At 42.1% G+C, this 21,795-nt stretch overlaps 1 protein-coding gene across 5 annotated transcripts in view; it reads right to left on the bottom strand.

Moving 5' to 3' along the window:
• Positions 1 to 980: 980 nt before the first annotated feature.
• Positions 981 to 21,795, bottom strand: part of LOC124007539 (spermine synthase-like) — a 44,246-nt gene continuing 23,431 nt past the window's right edge. Inside the window, exons 2-12 of one of the 5 annotated variants that reach the window (XM_046318183.1) lie at positions 15,045 to 15,313; positions 13,932 to 14,052; positions 5,777 to 5,864; positions 5,369 to 5,433; positions 5,035 to 5,210; positions 3,920 to 4,074; positions 3,637 to 3,726; positions 3,338 to 3,452; positions 3,035 to 3,114; positions 2,677 to 2,792; positions 981 to 2,592 (exon numbers count right to left, since the gene is read on the bottom strand). In XM_046318183.1, the coding sequence (XP_046174139.1) occupies positions 2,562 to 2,592; positions 2,677 to 2,792; positions 3,035 to 3,114; positions 3,338 to 3,452; positions 3,637 to 3,726; positions 3,920 to 4,074; positions 5,035 to 5,210; positions 5,369 to 5,433; positions 5,777 to 5,864; positions 13,932 to 14,052; positions 15,045 to 15,090 (1,083 nt within the window). In that variant the 5' untranslated portion in view covers positions 15,091 to 15,313 and the 3' untranslated portion in view covers positions 981 to 2,561. Of the gene's footprint in view, positions 2,593 to 2,676; positions 2,793 to 3,034; positions 3,115 to 3,337; positions 3,453 to 3,636; positions 3,727 to 3,919; positions 4,075 to 5,034; positions 5,211 to 5,368; positions 5,434 to 5,776; positions 5,865 to 13,931; positions 14,053 to 14,732; positions 14,949 to 15,044; positions 15,314 to 21,795 lie in introns of those variants that run through there. The other 4 variants (XM_046318184.1, XM_046318187.1, XM_046318185.1 and 1 more) reach the window with 4 other exon arrangements.

Raw genomic sequence — 21,795 nt, 5'->3', positions numbered from 1 at the left:
AGAGTGTGCAAAGCTGTCAAGGCAAAGGGTGGCTACTTTGAAGAATCTGAAATACAAAATATATTTTGATTTGTTTAAAACTTTTTTGGTTATTACATGATTCCAAATGTGTTATTTCATAATTTTGATGTCTTCTCTATTATTATACAATATAGAAAATAGTTTAAAAAAATAAAAAACCTTGAATGAGTAGTTGTGTTCAAACTTTTGATTGGTTCTGTATTGAGGCAGTTCATCGCCGGCAGAAAGCCCACATCAGAAGGGCTAATGATGGTGAATGACAGTGGACATGTACGATTTTCTCCCAAAAGTCTTTGCAACGTGATGTTTACTTTCATGGCAAGACTTATCCATCGGTGTCCTCTTCCAAAATGATGTTACCTGAGAATTGGTCATTCAGGCTCTACACAGAAACACAAACAGTACAACATGCTAAAAACTCCCAATTCAAATTGAACCATGTCAAATGCTTTATTCATGGGACCACAGAAGACCGATCAAGGGGATCGATGGAGGAAAGGTGGGGCGACTAGTTAAAACAGAGAGGGAAGGGTAGTGACGACACACACAGGTATGTGTGCTGGGGTTATGATCCCAATTCAAATTGCAATCTTATTAGGTGTATACAGCAGCATCCCAGAATACAAGCGTTGCTCCGGGTGTCATTTCAGCAGCTTGATCAGCACATTCAGCAGGTAGCTTAGTGGTTAAGAGCATTGGTCCAGTAACAAAAGGTTGCTGGTTCGAATCCCTGAGCAGACCAGGTGAAACATCTACCGATGTGCCCTTGAGCAATACACTTAACCCTAATTGCTCCTCTAAGTCATTCTGGATAAGAGTGTCTATGCTACAACATAGGAGTACATCATGTGGTTGGTAGATTACTTGATGGGTCCTCTACACCTTGAATAAAGAACTACGGACACATTGTTGTTACAGCGTCCGTGCACATCAGGAGCAGGGTAATCAAATGATTGAAGTTCGTGTTAACAATGGGGAAGGTTTATTGAAATCAACATTGCTCATGGTAGAATGAATTACAAAAGGAAATGCAAGAAAATCTGTATTGAGTTTGCATTGGTATGATTCTGTACTTTCAGTAGAAACACCCAAATTGTCTGTCAGTTGTGACTGCTTGCTAAGATATCTGATATATATACTCCTCTGAATCAAGCAAAAGAAAAACATTTTCTTCTCCAACTCATTTTTAATAGCAGGTAGTCACTGCTGAACAAAAAAGGTATTTTGGATAAAACAGCATTTGGTGAAATAATATCAAATAAATACATTTAACAACGCACCACAATATTGATCAAAGGCATGAAGTTGCACTGTGTATATGGGAAGCTACATTCAATACAATTATTTACATTTCCAGCACATGCACCAAACAAACATAGAGAAAAATTCTAAACTGAATATGTAAAATAAGATCCAGCAGGAGAAACTAAAAAGGTGCTAAATAATGAAAAACACAATTCACATTAAAGCAGTACAAGCAAGAAACCTTTTTCCCTTTTAGAAACACATTTGGACACTTCAGCTTCAATGGCCAGGGTCACACTTGGAAAGGACTGGGAATCAAAATCACACTCAAGCCAGTTAGCTACAACAAAAGAAGAAAAACAGTCAAATGCACAGACAGACATTCATTAGAAACTACGGCGAGCACATATTCTATCACACAATCAGAACCCAAAAGCCTATTGTATGTTGGTGCTGTTTTAAGTCAAATTTGAAAAGTAACAACACCCCGAAGGGGCAGGTGTACCAAGAGTGTTTAAATACTGGTCCCAGATCTGTCTAGGCTTTAGACCTCTGACTATAGCCTGGTCCCAGACCTATATGGTATTTAGCTAACTCCTGAGAATTGTTGCCCTGCCATGTATAAAACATGTAACGTGTATGGCATGACAACTACACAACAGTCAGAGAAGTCTAAACCCTAGACAGGTCTGGAACCAGGCTATAGTCAGAGAAGTCTAAACCCTAGACGGGTCTGGAACCAGGCTATAGTCAGAGAAGTCTAAACCCTAGACAGGTCTGGAACCAGGCTATAGTCAGAGAAGTCTAAACCCTAGACGGGTCTGGAACCAGGCTATAGTCAGAGAAGTCTAAACCCTAGACAGGTCTGGAACCAGGCTATAGTCAGAGAAGTCTAAACCCTAGACGGGTCTGGAACCAGGCTATAGTCAGAGAAGTCTAAACCCTAGACAGGTCTGGAACCAGGCTACAGTCAGAAGTCTAAACCCTAGACCAGTGGCAGCAGCCCTACACGGTCAGCCCCACAGCTCTCCCTGGGGGGCACACGCAAAAACAACAGCCCAATTCAAGATATCCAACTAACAGAAATACAATCTCTTGTAAGTTTGGACATAAAATGATACAACTAAGATGTAAAAAGGGTTTAAGAGAGTTGGACAGGGAAGGATAATAAAACAGTGCGAGTAGAAATGGGGGGGGGGGGTCATCTCTCCCCTCAGTGCGAAGGCGGACAATGGGGGGGTGGACAGTTTTCACATTCCGGCAGGCAGCGTATGGAGGAGACCGGGGGGGGCTCTTTACTTCTTCCAAACGGTGTAGAAAACCCACCTGAGTCAGCTCATTAAGGAAAATGCCATGTAAACAACAAGTAACCAAGACTCTTAAGTGCAAGACTCTTTTCTTGAAGGATACAGTTCCATATAAGAGGGCACACACACCACCTCCTTGGAGAAGTCTACAGGACATGAGAGCCTTCCCAGCTGCTCCTCATAAAGAGCCAGTGTCTCAGTCAGATTGGCACTATTACCCTGATGACACAGAGTTAAAACATGGACCAGACAGCAATTAGGGGACAAAAATGTTTAAAAAAAAAAAATAAAACATCACACGAGGACAAACTTGTCTCTCATGAACAACAAAGATATACGGGACAGACATATAAGTTAATCATGTGATCTCATATAAGTTAGGGATGGTGATCTCAATATGAGCTGAATTCCACACAAGGGTGGGATGACTGTATGAAGCACTCAGTGAATATGGGTCTCACCTGTGTGAAGTACTTCCCAGTAGGACGCAGTACTTTTATTGAGAGATCCAAGATAAGCTGTAGGAACTCCCATGTAGAGTCTGAGACAGAGTAAACCATCATTCAACCAATCATGCAAGTGTTTCATACAAGCCCCGATCCACGAAACCGGTTAAGATTACACTATCCACATCCTAAAATCAGATTCTTTGCAATGTGGTACAAGGCGGTGCGTCTTTACAAGAGCCCTACCAGTATTCATCATTGCATACACCGTTAGAACAGAATGTCCAAGAAGACCCCATGAGAAAGCATGTCACTCACCCTCCTCCGGCGCTGTGGAGATGGGGACCGCTGTGAGGTCATTGATGACGTAATCAAACGTCTTCCCTTCCTCAACATACTTTTTAAGAACAGGAACGCAGTCCTCTACCAACACCTGGAATGAGACAAGAACAGATGAAACAGACGGAGGGGGTTCAGGGAAATGTCGTTATGGAAACCCCATGTAGTAACATACAAGACGACAGAGAGCGGAGCAAATCTATTCAGAGCAGTGGGCAAATGAAAAACTTTCCATCTCAACTAAGGAGAGGTGCAGTGGATAGCGCTGTCCTGCTCACCTGGTAGCATTCTCCCTTCAGGTTGTCCAGAACACTTCCACATGCCTTCCTCATGTGTGTTCTACACCCATCAATCACCATTTGGTCGATGTAAACACTTTGTCAAGGCATTACAAACCAGGCACAGGGGAAGAGAGATGACAGACCAGATAATCCTACCCGGCAAAGTCTCAAAAGAAATGCTCATAAGAGGTCAGTATTAATATTATGCTGGTGCAAATCCCTGAAGCAATAGGTTAACTGAGCACAGAGCGAAGTGAAAAGCAGGGTCCTGAAAGGATATCTCCACCATGGTGATCATCTTTGGCTTGAGTTTGACGGCCTCTGCGAGGATTCCTCCATCGCCGCCTCCTAAGATCAGCACCTCCTTCCCTGCATAGTTCTCTTGCCCTCTGCCCATGATGGCCTGGGTGTAGGGCAGGTCACTCTCTGCCAGATCTGTCATATAATCACATTACAGTAGGCCCCTTCACTCTGACAGATCTGTCATATAATCACATTACAGTAGGCCCCTTCACTGTGACAGATCTGTCATATAATCACATTACAGTAGGCCCCTTCACTCTGACAGATCTGTCATATAATCACATTACAGTAGGCCCCTTCACTCTGACAGATCTGTCATAATCACATTACAGTAGGCCCCTTCACTCTGACAGATCTGTCATATAATCACATTACAGTAGGCCCCTTCACTGTGACAGATCTGTCATAATCACATTACAGTAGGCCCCTTCACTCTGACAGATCTGTCATATAATCACATTACAGTAGGCCCCTTCACTCTGACAGATCTGTCATATAATCACATTACAATAGGCCCCTTCACTGTGACAGACCTGCTATATAATCACATTACAGTAGGCCCCTTCACTGTGACAAATCTGTCATATAATCATATTACAGTAGGCCCCTTCACTGTGACAGATCTGCTATATAATCACATTACAGTAGGCCCCTTCACTCTGACAGATCTGTCATATAATCACATTACAATAGGCCCCTTCACTGTGACAGACCTGCTATATAATCACATTACAGTAGGCCCCTTCACTGTGACAAATCTGTCATATAATCATATTACAGTAGGCCCCTTCACTGTGACAGATCTGCTATATAATCACATTACAGTAGGCCCCTTCACTCTGACAGATCTGTCATATAATCACATTACATTATCATTGGATAAGTAAGCCACATGCCGTGACTGCAACTCAGCCAAATGTTCATCTTATTAGATTCAGTTTTCAGAAGTGAAAAATAAGTTGAACAACAAGTGACCTAAATAAGTAAAGTAAATAACATAATTACTACAATATACAGTACCAGCAGGTGAGGAATAATTCATAACAATATTATCTAAAATGAAGGCCTGTAGGAATGCTGTATTTTACTTACTAACATCCCCATTGAGGATCAGGATATTGCCAAACTGCTGTGAGTGCATGATCTTTATGTTCTGGTATGCAGAGTCCTCATCGTATACAACCCGATCTATGTCATACTCCACCAGTCTGCCGTCTGCTGTGGGCCAGTATCGATCAACAGCTGCACCTCGTGTCAGAGCTGGGAGCCTGGGGAAGGTGGGACATGGTACATATGTTCATGATGCCATCATGGAGATATTGACAGAGGGTTATAGGGTAATCGTTTCACACTACAGCTTGTGTCCAGTCACAAGATAGTGAACACACAAGGCCACTACTGTAAGATCATCCACCACGAGGCTTACCTCTTGACCCTCTTAATGTTTCCATGTAGGAGACTTCTCAGCTTCTCTTCCAGTGTATTCAAAAGCTGAGAGAAAATTGGAATACTGTATTTGTTATTTTGCATATTCTAATGATACATTAAGCAACATATTCTAAATGTCAAATAGTCCAAAGGCCTACGAGACCACATGTTCGAAAGGTTTGTAAGCAAGCATTTCACTGTAAAGTCCACACCAGTCGTATTCGGCGCATGTGAGAAACACAGCAACACATCCAATTGAATCTAATTAATGTAAACATTTCTTACTTAGGTTATTCTGAAGGTCTGTTAAATATGATCTGTTGTTGTTTTTTTTGTATTTGTGTTATTGTTTTATGTATGTATGCAAGCAGGTCTATGGTGAAGACAAGTTTCTCTCATCACCTACATTCTCTACTTGTACAATGTTATCTCCTTCACAACACTGCAGATCAATGGTAAGCAGGCCTTGGGCGGTCACACGCAGAATAACCAGCCTGAGAAGAGACACAGACAGAAACAGAGAAAGAAGCACAGAGGTCAATTGAGAGAAACATAGAATTGAATCTAGGCTATAACTTCTCTCTCTCTCTCACTTCGCTCTCCTTCAACACAAAGCTCATGAGGAGAGCCATGGCATGACAGGTTGTGGCCTATTGACCTAAGCTTTATGAAAGCTCTGTGGAGAGCCAATGGGCAGCTGAAGGTTGAGCATTTCTACCCAAAATGTGTGGTGTTGCTGCGGGTATATTCCTGCAGGCTTAGGCCCACACAATGGCCAACCGCCAGTGTTTACTAGTCACCACACACACACACACACACAAAACAAGCGCCAAAGCCCTTACATCCACATCCGATAAACAAAGCCACTAAAGAGCTAAGCGTTCATTTGAACGTGAGCCATTGTGGTACCAATAAAACACTTAACCGGCCAAACAATGGTCTTCCTAAAGTGTGTCTGACCACTGGAACACACCTGGGGTTTTTATTAGCCAGTCAGGGCATTGTTTTTAATGTAATTTAACTTTATTTAACTAGGCAAGTCTGTTAAGAACAAGCTAGTGTTTGGGCTAGCTACAGTGTTTGCAACTTCTGTCTACATTTGTTTTGCATAAACCTTGACAACCTCACACATTCAAACACTACATACACACACATTTACAACACAAAACACACATAATTTGCCTAGTCACTTTACCCTGCCTTCTAGTACATATCAACCTCAAGTACCTCTGCACATTGATCTGGTACTCCCTGTATGTAGCTCCACATTGATCTGGTACTGGTACTCCCTGTATATAGCTCCACCTTGATCTGGTACTCCCTGTATATAGCTCCACATTGATCTGGTACTGGTACTCCCTGTATATAGCTCCACATTGATCTGGTACTGGTACTCCCTGTATATAGCTCCAACTTGATCTGGTACTCCCTGTATATAGCTCCACATTGATCTGGTACTCCCTGTATATAGCTCCACATTGATCTGGTACTGGTACTCCCTGTATGTAGCTCCACATTGATCTGGTACTGGTACTCCCTGTATATAGCTCCACATCGATCTGGTACTGGTACTCCCTGTATATAGCTCCACATTGATCTGGTACTGGTACTCCCTGTATATAGCGCCACATTGATCTGGTACTGGTACTCCCTATATATAGCGCCACATTGATCTGGTACTGGTACTCCCTGTATATAGCGCCACATTGATCTGGTACACCCTGTATATAGCTCCACATTGATCTGGTACTGGTACTCCCTGTATATAGCACCACATTGATCTGGTACACCCTGTATGTAGCTCCACATTGATCTGGTACTCCCTGTATATAGCTCCACATTGATCTGGTACTGGTACTCCCTGTATATAGCGCCACATTGATCTGGTACTGGTACTCCCTGTATATAGCTTCACATTGATCTGGTACTCCCTGTATATAGCTTCACATTGATCTGGTACTGGTACTCCCTGTATATAGCTCCACATTGATCTGGTACTGGTACTCCCTGTATATAGCTTCACATTGATCTGGTACTCCCTGTATATAGTACTCCTTCCACATTGATCTGGTACTCCCTGTATATAGCTTCACATTGATCTGGTACTCCCTGTATATAGCTTCACATTGATCTGGTACTGGTACTCCCTGTATATAGCTCCACATTGATCTGGTACTGGTACTCCCTGTATATAGCTTCACATTGATCTGGTACTGGTACTCCCTGTATATAGCTCCACATTGATCTGGTACTGGTACTCCCTGTATATAGCTCCACATTGATCTGGTACTGGTACTCCCTGTATATAGCGCCACATTGATCTGGTACTGGTACTCCCTGTATATAGCTCCACATTGATCTGGTACTGGTACTCCCTGTATATAGCGCCACATTGATCTGGTACTGGTACTCCCTGTATATAGCGCCACATTGATCTGGTACTCCCTGTATATAGCTCCACATTGATCTGGTACTCCCTGTATATAGCTCCACATTGATCTGGTACTGGTACTCCCTGTATATAGCTCCTCATTGATCTGGTACTGGTACTCCCTGTATATAGCTTCACATTGATCTGGTACTGGTACTCCCTGTATATAGCTCCACATTGATCTGGTACTGGTACTCCCTGTATATAGCTTCACATTGATCTGGTACTCCCTGTATATAGCTTCACATTGATCTGGTACTGGTACTCCCTGTATATAGCGCCACATTGATCTGGTACTCCCTGTATATAGCTCCACATTGATCTGGTACTGGTACTCCCTGTATATAGCTCCTCATTGATCTGGTACTGGTACTCCCTGTATATAGCTTCACATTGATCTGGTACTGGTACTCCCTGTATATAGCTCCACATTGATCTGGTACTGGTACTCCCTGTATATAGCTTCACATTGATCTGGTACTCCCTGTATATAGCTTCACATTGATCTGGTACTGGTACTCCCTGTATATAGCGCCACATTGATCTGGTACTGGTACTCCCTGTATATAGCTCCACATTGATCTGGTACTGGTACTCCCTGTATGTAGCTCCACATTGATCTGGTACTCCTTGTATATAGCTCCACATTGATCTGGTACTCCTTGTATATAGCTTCACGTTGATCTGGTACTGGTACTCCCTGTATATAGCTCCACGTTGATCTGGTGCTGGTACTCCCTGTATATAGCGCCACATTGATCTGGTACTGGTACTCCCTGTATATAGCGCCACATTGATCTGGTACTGGTACTCCCTGTATATAGCGCCACATTGATCTGGTACTGGTACTCCCTGTATATAGCGCCACATTGATCTGGTACTGGTACTCCCTGTATATAGCTCTACATTGATCTGGTACTCCCTGTATATAGCTCCACATTGATCTGGTACTGGTACTCCCTGTATATAGCTCCACATTGATCTGGTACTGGTACTCCCTGTATATAGCTCCACATTGATCTGGTACTGGTACTCCCTGTATATAGCACCACATTGATCTGGTACACACACCAAAGCACGCAATAGGCTGACCAATACAAGGGTTGAAAAATTGTTGGCCATCCGGGCAAATTTGAGGCTTTTTGAGCCTGACAGCGAGCCATCATCAACCAGATTGAAAAGTGATAGTGAAGATGAGGCCTCGGAGTCTGATGTACAAGAGGTGGACATTGAGGAGGTCCAGGGAGAAGACATGAAAGCCTGAGAGGAAGACAACTAAACCTTCAGTTTCTGGACTATCATTTAACAGATGTATGTCGAAAACGTTTTTGGGAGATGCAATGGCTCAGTGGTGATCATTCAATATTGCCTTTCTTTCGTTGTTCAGTGAAATCATCCCATGTGAAGAGTCAACTCATTTAAATAAAGTTACATTCGTAACTAAATACTTTGATTTCTATTGGAAGGATTTAATCATTTGCAATTATGTCTACTTATGATAAGGTAAAAGGTTTATGTTTCTGTCTCCATATGAAATGGTAAATATATCCAATGCAAAAGACAACACATAAATGGTATTAATATTAATGTACATAGATTTCCGTTATTTCCCATATATTCCTGTTAATTCCCACGGAAGGTTTCCACCTCTGAATATTCCCCAAAATGTGCAACCCTAGTTATAACATCTACAGAAAAGACATAAATGTCAATGGGGGGGGGGGGGGGGGCGGTGTTAAGCTTAGGTAGGATCTCATGTTAAATACTGTTGAAGTAATATGGCTACAGGCTCAACTGTATCACCTAAAGCCCATTCTTGTGGGAAGCTGCTATAGACCACCAAGTGTTAACAGTCAGTATCTGGATAATATGTGTGAAATGCTTGATAATGTATGTGATAAACAGAGAGGTATATTTTCTGGGCAACCTAAATGTTGACTGGCTTTCATCAAGCTGCCCACTCCAGAAGAAACATCAAACTGTAACCAGTGCCTGCACCCTGGTTAATGCTTTCAGCAATCTGAGGAACTGAAGAAGGACGACAACATTCTCTTGAACACCCTTCTTTGCACAGGGAAGAGAACAGTCATCTCTGGCCCCCTGCCATGCTATAAGGGATTCGGAGCGTTACAGCCGCGTAGCTGCCCAAAACGAGTTCCTGAAGCTCTCCAAAAACAGAAATGTCTCCTTTAGTGACAATTTTGACTTCCTGTGAGAGCAACCAACACTCTTTATAGAGATGGGATTCACCCTAACCGTAGGGGTTCCAGGATTATCTCCAACATAGCGAACTGCTTAAGAGACTGACGGTAGCAAGGATCTCATGTCAGATGATGCAGAAGCAATATGGCTACAGGTTCATCTGCCTCACCTAAAGCCTATTCTCGTAGGAAGTTGTTATAGACCAGTGCTAAATGTCAGTATTTGGACTATATATATGTGTGAATCAGTCAACCTACCAGGGTAGTTACAAACAGAACAGGAACTAAATTATGCACGTGTATTGATCACATCTTTACTAATGTTGCAGAAATCTTCTCTAAACCAGTATGGACACCCATCAGATGTAGCGATGTAGTGATAATATAATAGCCATAATTAGTTTTTTCTAAGTTCCAAAGATTGGACCTAAAATGGTGTATAAATGAACATAAAGGTTTTGCAATTGTAACTAAGTCGAAGATGTGAAAAATATTTGTTGGGCCGATGTGTGTAATGAGGGACATCCGGACACAGATATTTATGAAACTGCTTCTTCCGGTTACGGATAGGCATGTGTCCATCAAGAAGCACGTATTGCACTTCGATGTACACGGAGGGAAAATGTCAGTCTTTCCTGGCTCAAAGTTGAGGAGAGTTTGACTGCATCACTATTGAGGTGTTGAAGGTACAGAACTGTCTGTTCAAGCAGTTGGCACACAGTTCAGACACTAATCGGCACAACACAAGACATGCAACCAGAGGTCTCTTCACAGTCCCCAGGTCCAGAATAGAGCCATGACTACATGGAACTCTGCCACCCTCGGTAACTCAGATTAGCAATGGAACCAGTATAAAAAATAAAATGTATTTTAAAGTGGTCGCACGAAGGCGACTGAAGAGACAGCCATTTTATATTTATTGTATTGTAATTTGCGTAATCGATACCGATTATTGGGGGGGAATAAATGCCGATACCGATTATTGGGGGGACCAATAAAGGCCGATACCAATTATTGGGGGGCCCGATAAATGCCGATACCGATTATTGGGGGGCCCGATAAATGCCGATACCGATTATTGGGGGGCCCGATAAAGGCCGATGCCGATTATTGGGGGGCCCAATAAAGGCCGCTACCGATTAATCGGACACATTTTTATTTTTTGTAATGACATTTACAACACTGAATGAACACTTAACTTAATATAATACATCAACAAAATCAATTTAGCCTCAAATAAATAATGAAACATGTTCAATTTGGTTTAAATAATGCAAAAACAAAGTGTTGGAGAAGAAAGTAAAAGTGCAACATGTAAGAAAGCTAACGTTTAAGTTCCTTGCGCAGAACATGATAACATATGAAAGCTGGTGTTTACTTTTAACTTGAGTCTTATATTCCCAGGTAAGAAGTTTTAGGTTGTAGTTATTATAGGAATTATAGGACTATTTCTCTCTATACCATTTATATTTCATTATCCTTTGACTATTGGATGTTCTTATAGGAACTTTAGTATTGCCAGTGTAACAGTATAGCTTCCGTCCATCTCCTCGCCCCTAACTGGGCTCGAACCAGGAACACATCGACAACAGCCACCCTCGAAGCAGCGTTACCCATCACTCCACAAAAGCCGCGGGCGGCCCTTGCAGAGCAAGGGGAACAACCACTCCAAGTCTCAGAGTGAGTGACGTTTGAAACGCTATTAGCGCGCACCCAGCTAACTAGCTAGCCATTTCACGTTGGTTACACCAGCCTAATCTTGGGAGTTGATAGGCTTGAAGTCATAAACAGCTGCTGGCAAACGCAAAAGAGTGCTGTTTGAATGAATGATTACGAGCCTGCTGCTGCCTACCGTCGCTCAGTCAGACTGCTCTATCAAATCATAGACTTAGTTATAACATAATAACACACAGAAATACGAGCCTTAGGTCATTAATATGGTCGAATCCGGGAACTATCATCTCGAAAACAAAACGTTTATTCTTTCAGTGAAATACGGAACCGTTCCATATTTTATTTAATGGGTGGCATCCATAAGTCTAAATATTCCTGTTACATTGCACAACCTTCAATGTTATGTCATAATTACGTAAAATTTTTACAAATTAGGCAGGCCAAACTGTTGCATATATGCTGACTCTGCGGGCAATGAACGCAAGAGAAGTGACAATTTCACCTGGTTAATATTGCCTGCTAACCTGGATTTCTTTTAGCTAAATATGCAGGTTTAAAAATATATACTTATGTGTATTGATTTTAAGAAAGGCATTGATGTTTATGATTAGGTACACATTGGAGCAACGATACGCACCGCATCGATTATATGCAACGCAGCACACGCTGGATAAACTAGTAATATCATCAACCATGTGTAGTTAACTAGTGATTAAGATAGTTTTTTATAAGATAAGTTTAATACTAGCTAGCAACTTACCTTGGCTTACTGCATTCACGTAACAGGCAGTCTCCTCGTGGAGTGCAATGAGAGGCAAGTAGTTAGAGTGTTGGACTAGTTAACTGTAAGGTTGCAAGATTGAATCCCCCGAGCTGACAAGGTAAAAATCTGTCGTTCTGCCCCTGAACGAGGCAGAACCCACCATTCCTAGGCCGTCATTGAAAGTAAGAATGTGTTCTTAACTGACTTGCCTTGTTAAATAAAGGTGTAAAAAAATGAAAAAAATAAAACAAATCGTCCAAATCTGTGTCCAAAAATACAGATTTCCGATTGTTATGAAAATTTGAATCGGCCCTAATTATTCGTCCATTCCGACTAATCGGCCGACCTCTACTACAGGCCCTAGTTTTGTTGCACCTGGACTACTGTTCAGTCGTGTGGTCAGGTGCCACAAAGAAGGACTTTGCTCAATTGGCTCAGAAAAAGGCAGCACGGCTGACCCTTAAAATGTGCACAGAGCTAACAATAATATGCAGGTCAATCTCTCATGGCTCAAAGTAGAGGACAGATTGGCTTCATCACTACTTGTTTTTGTAAGAAGCAATGACACGCTGAATGCACCGAGCTGTCTGTTTAAACTACTAGAACACAGCTCAGACACCAATGCATACCCCACAAGACATGCCACCAGAATACCTAAGTGCAGAACAGACTATTGGAGGCGCACAGTACTACTATATAGAGCCATGGCTACATGGAACTCTATTCCACATCAGGTAACTGACGCAAGCAGTAGAATCAGATTTACAAAACAGATTTTTTTTATTTAAATACACCTTATGGAACAGAGGGGACTGTAAAGTGACAAACACACACATGGATTTTGTATTGTAGATATGTGGTAGTAGGGTAGTGACCTGAGGACCACAGGAAGAGTAGCTGTTGCCTTGGCAGCAGGTAATGGGGATCCTTAATGAATACTAAATGTATTGTACAGTATGTAAGGGTGCTATGGATGTGCCTACTGTAGATGCTTTTAAAGTGTACCTAAAGCACCATACCTTGCTGAATCGGTCTTGCCTGACTGTCTTCATAGTGTGTTATGTGTCTCATGTGCTGTATTACTCGTTCTTATTATTATCCTCAAGATAGACCCCTAGCCACTCGGATGCCTAAGGCATCTCAGTGCGAGAAGCATTACTACAGTCCCTGGTTCGAAATCAAGGCTGTATCACAACCAGCCGTGATTGAGAGTCCCATAGGGCAGCACACAATTGGCCCAGCGTCGTCCGGGTTTGGCTGGGTAGGCCGTCATTGTAAATAAGAATTTGTTCTTAACTGACTTGCCTAGTTAAATAAAGGATACATTTGAAATGTAAAAACAAATATTTTATGTTTTTAATGTAGCACTTCGGGTTTTTGAAAAGCGAACACAAACTAGGCCTAATTCATGAACATTAGATTCGTTCTACAAAATATGTTGGTAAGGACATAAATAATGACTAATAATAATGTTTATGGAACTGGTGCCTACCTGCCATTCTTGCCAATGAAGGTAGCAAGATATCCATGTCCCTCAGTGTCATGGACAGTCTCTGTCATTTCCTGTTCTTGAAATATAGACTGCAGCCCATGCACAGTCGTTGGACAGTCTGCTGAACAGAAAAGGGAGAGGCATTTCTAGGGTGACAACACAATAATTAACACAACACCATGTTTGAAATTCCTGTTTCAGACAGAATCACCATTAAAAATGGTAAATAAATGAAGCCTGTTAAGGTGATATCTAGCTAGCTAAAGGAGGGACAGGGTTGCACTTACTGCACACAAACTGTAGCTACCTTGTAACAACCACCAGACATGTCAAATAATAAGCTCGATAACTATGTTCTTCATGTCTCGTCTGTGTACCTTAACGTTAGACAGTTGGCTATGCAGCAACAAATTAAATTCGTTGATATAGCCCTTCTTACATCAGCTGATATCTCAAAGTGCTGTACAGAAACCCAGCCTAAAACCCCAAACAGCAAGCAATGCAGGTGTAGAAGCACATGCTAAAAATAAATGGCAAAATTCTGCTTGGATGCCATTTTCCCGTGAGTGCATATACTATAGATATCAGACTGATAATTGGCCACTGGGACCTTATGAATTTTTTAAAAGTGTGACCAACTTGAAAATGGCTGTATCCTCATCAATAAGTTATGCTAACATTGATATGCTAACTTGTTAGCTAGTAAAGCCTGCCTGTCCATTAAAACCATTCACGCAGACAGATGAGATGCCTTTGCTAACCTAGCTAGCTAGCTAGCAACTGCACAAAAGGTCATATTACCCGCATGCCAGTCATGTTGCTGGCAACCAGCAATGTCTGATTTGGAATTATGCCATCAAGATAGCGGACGACATTTAACGAGATCAATATTACTCAGCACGTCATTTGCTACGTCCTCCGCGAAAAAAAAGCACTAATCGTGCATATCATAATTGTATGATTAGTATATATTGGACTGCGCGTATTGACAACGATTAGTTAGCTAGCTAACGTTAGCTAGCATACAGTACATGCGCAAAGGGAAATGATAGCTTATGACCCCCATGTCCTGTATTGCTGCAACCGTTCGCAGCCACGGTGTGTGTCATTTACCTGGCGCTGAGAGGTTGAAGTCGAGGGTGTAATGTCGCAGTGCCATGACTGGGTACAGCCGTCAGCCATGCCTGGAGTAGGCAGCCGGTGTGAAAATGGAATTTGCTTGTGGGGACAGAAGGAGGGATCCGTGCTATTACTGCCAGAGTGTTGTTTGAAGTGGGAGGGTTTGCTAGAGTGCAGACTCGTCTTTGGACACGCAGGGGGATGGTCCGATGACGACCACCTCGTGCTCACATGTATCTACAGTTCAGATTGCAGTAGGCTTCCTGTTAGTTGTACATACACAGAGAGACAGAGAGAGAGACAGAGAGAGACAGACAGAGAGAGACAGAGAGAGAGAGACAGAGAGACAGAGACACAGAGAGAGAGAGAGAGAACGAGAGAGCACGAGAGAGAGACAAACAGACAGAGAGAGAGAGCCTATCATCCCTCCAGTCCATTGTAATTATTTCTCCACTATGGCTTATTGATTGCCTTACATCCCTTATCCTTATAATTTGAACACACTTTATCTATTGTATTATTGACTGTATGTTTGTTTATTCCATGTGCAACTCTGTTGTTGTTGTTTGTGTCAAACTGCATTGCTTTATCTTGGCCAGATCACAGTTGTAAATGAGAACTTGTTCTCAACTAGCCTACCTGGTTAAATAAAGGTGTTCTCAACTAGCCTACCTGGTTAAATAAAGGTGTTCTCAACTAGCCTACCTGGTTAAATAAAGGTGTTCTCAACTAGCCTACCTGGTTAAATAAAGGTGTTCAACTAGCCTACCTGGTTAAATGAAGGTGTTCTCAACTAGCCTACCTGGTTAAATAAAGGTGTTCTCAACTAGCCTACCTGGTTAAATAAAGGTGTTCTCAACTAGCCTACCTGGTTAAATAAAGGTGTTCAACTAGCCTACCTGGTTAAATAAAGGTGTTCTCAACTAGCCTACCTGGTTAAATAAAGGTGTTCTCAACTAGCCTACCTGGTTAAATAAAGGTGAAATAAAAACATTATAAATATGTAGTAACCAAAAAAAGTGTTTAACAAATCCAAATATATTTTATATTTGAGATTCTTCAAAGTAGCCACCCTTTGTCTTGACAGCTTTGCATTCTCTCAACCATCTTCGTGAGGTAGTCACCTGGAATACATTTCAATTAACAGGTGTGCCTTGTTAAAAGTCTTTCCTTCTTAATGCATTTGAGCCAATCAGTTGTGTTGTGACAAGGTAGGGGTAAATACAGAAGATGGTCTATTTCCAAATAGGGCTAAGTCCGTATTATGGCAAGAACAGCTCAAATAAGCTAAGAGAAGCGGCAGTCAATCATTACTTTTAAGACATGAAGGTCAGTCAATATGGAACATTTCAAGAACTTTAAAAGTTTCTTCAAGTGCAGTCACAATAACCATCAAGCACCATGATGAAACTGGCTCTCATGAGGACTGCCACAGGAAAGGAAGACCCAGAGTTACCTCTGTTGCAGAAGATAAGTTCATTAGAGTTGACTGCACCTCAGATTGCAGCTCAAATAAATGCTACAGAGTTCAAGTAGCAGACACATCTCAACATCAACTGTTCAGAAGATACTCCATGAATAAAGCCTTTGTAGTCAAATTGCTGCAAAGAAACCACTACTAAAGAACACCAATAATAAGAAGAGACTTGCTTGGGCCAAGAAACACGAGCAATGGACATTAGACTGGTGGAAATCTGTCCTTTGGTTTGATGAGTCCAAATTTGAGATTTTTGGTTCCAACCACCAGTCTCTGCATGTGTGGTTCCCACTGTGAAGCATGAAGGAGGAGGTGTGATGGTGTGGGGGTTCAAGGCACACTTAACCAGCATGGCTACCACAACATTCTGCAGCGATACACCTTCCTATCTGGTTTGCGCTTAGTGGGACTATCATTTGTTTTTCAACAGGACAATGACCCAACACACCTCCAGGCTGTGTAAGGGCTATTTTACCAAGATGGAGAGTGATGGAGTGCTGCATCAGATGACCTGGCCTCCACAATCACCCCAAGAAAGGTAGAGGCGTGGATCAGAAAACCAGTCAGTTTATGGTGTGACCACCATTTGCCTCATGCAGCGTGACACATCTTCGCATAGAGTTGATCAGGCTGTTGATTATGGCCTGTGGAATGTTGTCCCACTCCTCTTCAATGGCAGTGTGAAGTTGCTGGATATCGGCGGGAACTGGAACACGCTGTCGTACACGTCGATCCAGAGCGTCGCAAACACGCTCAAAGGATAACATGTCTGGTGAGTCTTCAGGCCATGGAAGAACTGGGACATTTTCAGCTTCCAGGAATTGTGTACAGATCCTTGCAACATGGGGCTGTGTATTATCAAGATGAAACATTAGGTGATGGTGGCGGATGAATGGCACAACAATGGGCCTCAGGATCTCGCCACCATGGGGCACTCTGTTCACAACGTTGACATCAGCAAACCGCTTGCCCACACATCGCCATACACGTGGTCTAGGGTTGTGAGGCCGGCTGCACGTACTGCCAAATTCTCTAAAACAACAATGGAGGTGGCTTATGGTAGAGAAATTAACATTACATTCTCTGGCAACAGCTCTGGTGGACCTTCCTGCAGTCAGTATGTCAATTACAAGTTCCCTCAAAACTTGAGACATCTGTGGCAGTGTGTTGTGTGACAAAACTGCATATTTTAGAGTGACCTTATATTGTCCCCAGCACAATGTGCACCTGTGTAATGATCATGCTGTTTAAATCAGCTTATTGATATGCCACAGCTGTCAGTTGGATGTATTATCTTGGCAAAGGAGAATCAAATCAAATTTATTTGTCACATACACATGGTTAGCAGATGTTAATGCGAGTGTAGCGAACAGTGATGTAATAAATGTGTGAAAATGTGTGCACATAATTTGAGCGAAATAAACTAGGATATTTTATTTCAGCTCATGAAACATGTGTCCAACACTTGTTGTGTTTATATTGTTGTTCAGTGTAGTAGTAGAGTAAATCCTGACAATTTATTTTCAGCCTGTATTTGTCAACACACAGTAAATTCGGAAATTATTCAGTCACCTTCCCTTTTTCCATATGTTGTTACATTACAGCCTTCTAAAATGGATTAAATACAGATCTGGGGAAGGGTACCAAAACATTTCTGCAGCATTGAAGGTCCCCAAGAACACAGTGGCCTTCATCATTCTTTAATGGAAGAAGTTTGGAACCACCAAGACTCTTCCTAGAGCAGGCCGCCCAGCTAAACTAAGCAATCAGGGTAGAAGGGCCTTGGTCATGGAGGTGACCAAGAACCCAATGGACACTCTGACAGAGTTCCAGAGTTCCTCTGTGGAGATGGGAGAACCTTCCATGAGGACAATCATCTCTGCAGCACTCCACCAATCAGGCCTTTATGGTAGAGTGGCCAGACGGAAGCCACTCCTCAGTAAAAGACACATGACAGCCCACTGGAGTTTACCAAAGGGCACCTAAAGGACTCTCAGACCATGAGAAACAAGATTATCTGGTATTATGAAACCAAGATTGAATTCTTTGGCCTTAATGCCAAGTGTCACTTCTGTAGGAAACCTGGCATCATCCCTACAGTGAAGCATGGTGGTGGCAGCATCATGCTGTGGGGATGTTTTTCAGTGGCAGGGACTGGGAGACTAGTCAGGATTGAGGGAAAGATGAACAGAGCAAAGTACAGAGAGATCCTTGAAACCTGCTCCAGAGCTCTCAGGACCTCAGACTGAGGTTCATCTTCCAACAGGACAATGACCCTAAGCACACAGCCAAGACAAAGTAGGAGTGGCTTGGGACAAGTCTCTGAATGTCAGTGAGTGGCCCAGCCAGAGCCCCGACTTGAACCCGACCGAGCATCTCTGGAGAGACCTGAAAGTAGCTGTGCCGCGACGTTCCCCATCCAACCTGACGGAGCCTGAGAGGATGTGCAGAGAAGAATGGGAGAAACTCCCCAAATACAGGTGTGCCAAGCTTGTAGCATCATACCCAAGAAGACTGAAGGCTGTAATCACTGCCAAAGGTGCTTCAACAAAGTACTGAGTAAAGTGTCTGAATACTTACGTAAATGTGATTTCAGTTTTTTTTAAATTAATTTGTAAAAAGTTTGAAAAAATAATTTCACTTTGACATTATGGGGTCTTGTGTGTTGGGCAGTGACATTTTTAAAACATTTTATTTAAAAAAATATTCAGGCTGTAACACAACAAAGTGTGGAGAAAAGTCTAATGTAATGTGCTGCTTGCATGATCATGAGCAAAGTCATTGTAGCCTATCATTTCACTTCCCCTGTGAGAACCACTGTGTCCATTACAATGTAGAAAAACGCATGAGCTATCTTTCAATAGTTATCCATATTACCAGAGTTTCATCTTATTCTTTCTAACTATTTGTATGGCAGATTTGTCTGCAATTTATGGAAGATGACAAAATTTGGACATAACAATAGATGGCAAAGATAGGCCAGTGGTTTCAATCTGTGGAAACATTTTCCCTAAGTCAATGCTTATGACAAATCTAGCTCCAGATCCAGCCATAGAGCCAGCTAGTTAATCTTTTGAATACGGTGTAATAAAAAAATAAAAAAAAACAGTTAAGTAACATTAGTTCGCTAGATAAGGTTAGCATGCTAGCTAGCTACACTGACAGTTGTCTGTGCCCCATTTGTTCATGTTTATCAACTCCACATGGAAATTCCCACACCCAATTCGTGAAAATGTATAAGTAGCCTTCGTCATTCTTCGGAGGTGGAACCTAAACTTGCATTTCTAGGACAGGAAATGACGTTGAAATAGTGGCGACAACCCATCTGGGGGACTCCTTAAACATGCACCAGGCATTTCACACCCGCACAAAGGCTAAGGTGTGGGACTGACAGGTAGGCAAAGGGATCTGGAGTCAGTTGGGCGTTTCCTGCACCCCAATTACTGGGAACTGAATCATTCTCATAAGTGGTCTGACGTATGTGGTTTGACTGTCCGTTTCTGCTGTCTTGCCAACACTCTATCACACCCAAAATTCCATAAGGCAAAATAGCACACACACAATAGACGATTTTAGCATGTAAATCTTAGTGGGGCAAAACAAAAAAAATGTTTTAGATGCATGCCAGCAAAGCCACTACACAACAGAACACTAAACAATACATTAATTGCACTATAATGGTGACAAACGGATCCACAAACTGTTAGGGACTACATAAAGCTGTCCCAACAGCAGAGCTTTCTATTCAGCACAATGGAGTGAATCCTTACCACTGCTACACCTGGCTATCAGTGGAGGCTTGTCTGGCAGCGAAACAGTTCGTATAGCCTCATTTACTGCCTTTAAAAAAAACATAGCTGATATGGCTGACTTACTTAAACAAATGTGGTTTCTACTGACAATAGAGATGTACAAACTATGGCATAAGCGGGTAATAGGTAATTCATCATTTTGAGTAAGACATTATTTTTTAAATTTTATTTTACTAGGCAAATCAGTTAAGAATAAATTCTTATTTTCAATGACGGCCTAGGAACAGTTGGTTAGCCTGTTCAGGGGCAGAACGACAGATTTGTACCTTTTAAGCTCAGGGATTTGAACATGCAACCTTCCGGTTACTAGTCCAACGCTCTAACCACTAGGCTACCCTGCCGCCCCGGCAAGCTAGGAAGGACGTAGTCAATATAACTATTTGTTCAGCACTTTTCATTCAGTATACACCTAGTTCAGAACTGTAGGATAAATAAAGGGGGCATATAAGCAAACAATGAAAGCTCTTACAATATTCAATGATTACATTTCTCTAAAACAGGCTATAGGCTACATGTGCACCACCAATTCAGAACAATAGGTTAAGTTATGAGGGGGAAAGGGACCAAATTATTAGGGTGAGACATATGGGCTACTAACAGCTTACTACACAACATACACTTAGTATTACTTACTTAGCTAGTGTGTACATATCTACCTGGCCTATTCCATCATTTATGCAGCACAAATAAAGAACATTTTGTCATCAAACTTCATCAAAGTCTGGCATTCTGTGGATGTATGGTGCTTTCAAGACAACTGGGAACTCAGGACGAATCATGGCCCAAGTTCGACTTGGAATCCCGAGTTGGATGACCGTTCAAAACGTACTTTTCCAGTCAGAGCTCGTTTTTTCCCCCAGAGTTCCCAGTTGTCTTGAACGCACTTAATTCTGAGATTTCCCAGTTCAGAGATTCCAGTTGTTTTGAACGTGGCTGACAGCATGGCCGATGTATTCAAACTTTTCTAGCCCACGCTGTTTAATGTTTATCCTTTTAAGCTTGGAAAAGAGACCCTTAAACATAGACTTGGACCACACTCAGACTCCATTGAATAGCAGGCGAGTGATTACTTTGCAGGCACTGATTCCTCCCAAACCACTCATTGTTGAATTTGCGTTTTCCAACATGTGTAATGTTAATGTCCAATGGCCGATGAGCACCAATACGTTTTATCTGTAATTTCTCTTGATATGACAAGGGTTGAAAAGGATTTGCCAGTAGTTAGTCGCCGTGATTCATGATGACGACTGCTTGTCTAGCTTGCTAGCTAAGATTTTGAAAGTATGATGTTAACATGATCAGTCAGATCAAAGCTACAGCAGATCTAACGTGATTTGATGCAACTTTATTCGTGGCCAATGACCTTGAGGGCCTTGAATTTTCAAGCTCTCCCCATAGACTTTGCAGTGACGTAGTGTCCCCATAAGTCACAGAACACTGAGCCAATCACAACGCA

The sequence above is a fragment of the Oncorhynchus gorbuscha genome, linkage group LG20, assembly GCF_021184085.1.
Source record: "Oncorhynchus gorbuscha isolate QuinsamMale2020 ecotype Even-year linkage group LG20, OgorEven_v1.0, whole genome shotgun sequence".
Taxonomy (NCBI): Eukaryota; Metazoa; Chordata; class Actinopteri; order Salmoniformes; family Salmonidae; genus Oncorhynchus; species Oncorhynchus gorbuscha.
The sequence above is the reverse complement of the archived record's forward strand: the minus strand, read 5'-3'. Positions and strand labels throughout refer to the sequence as shown.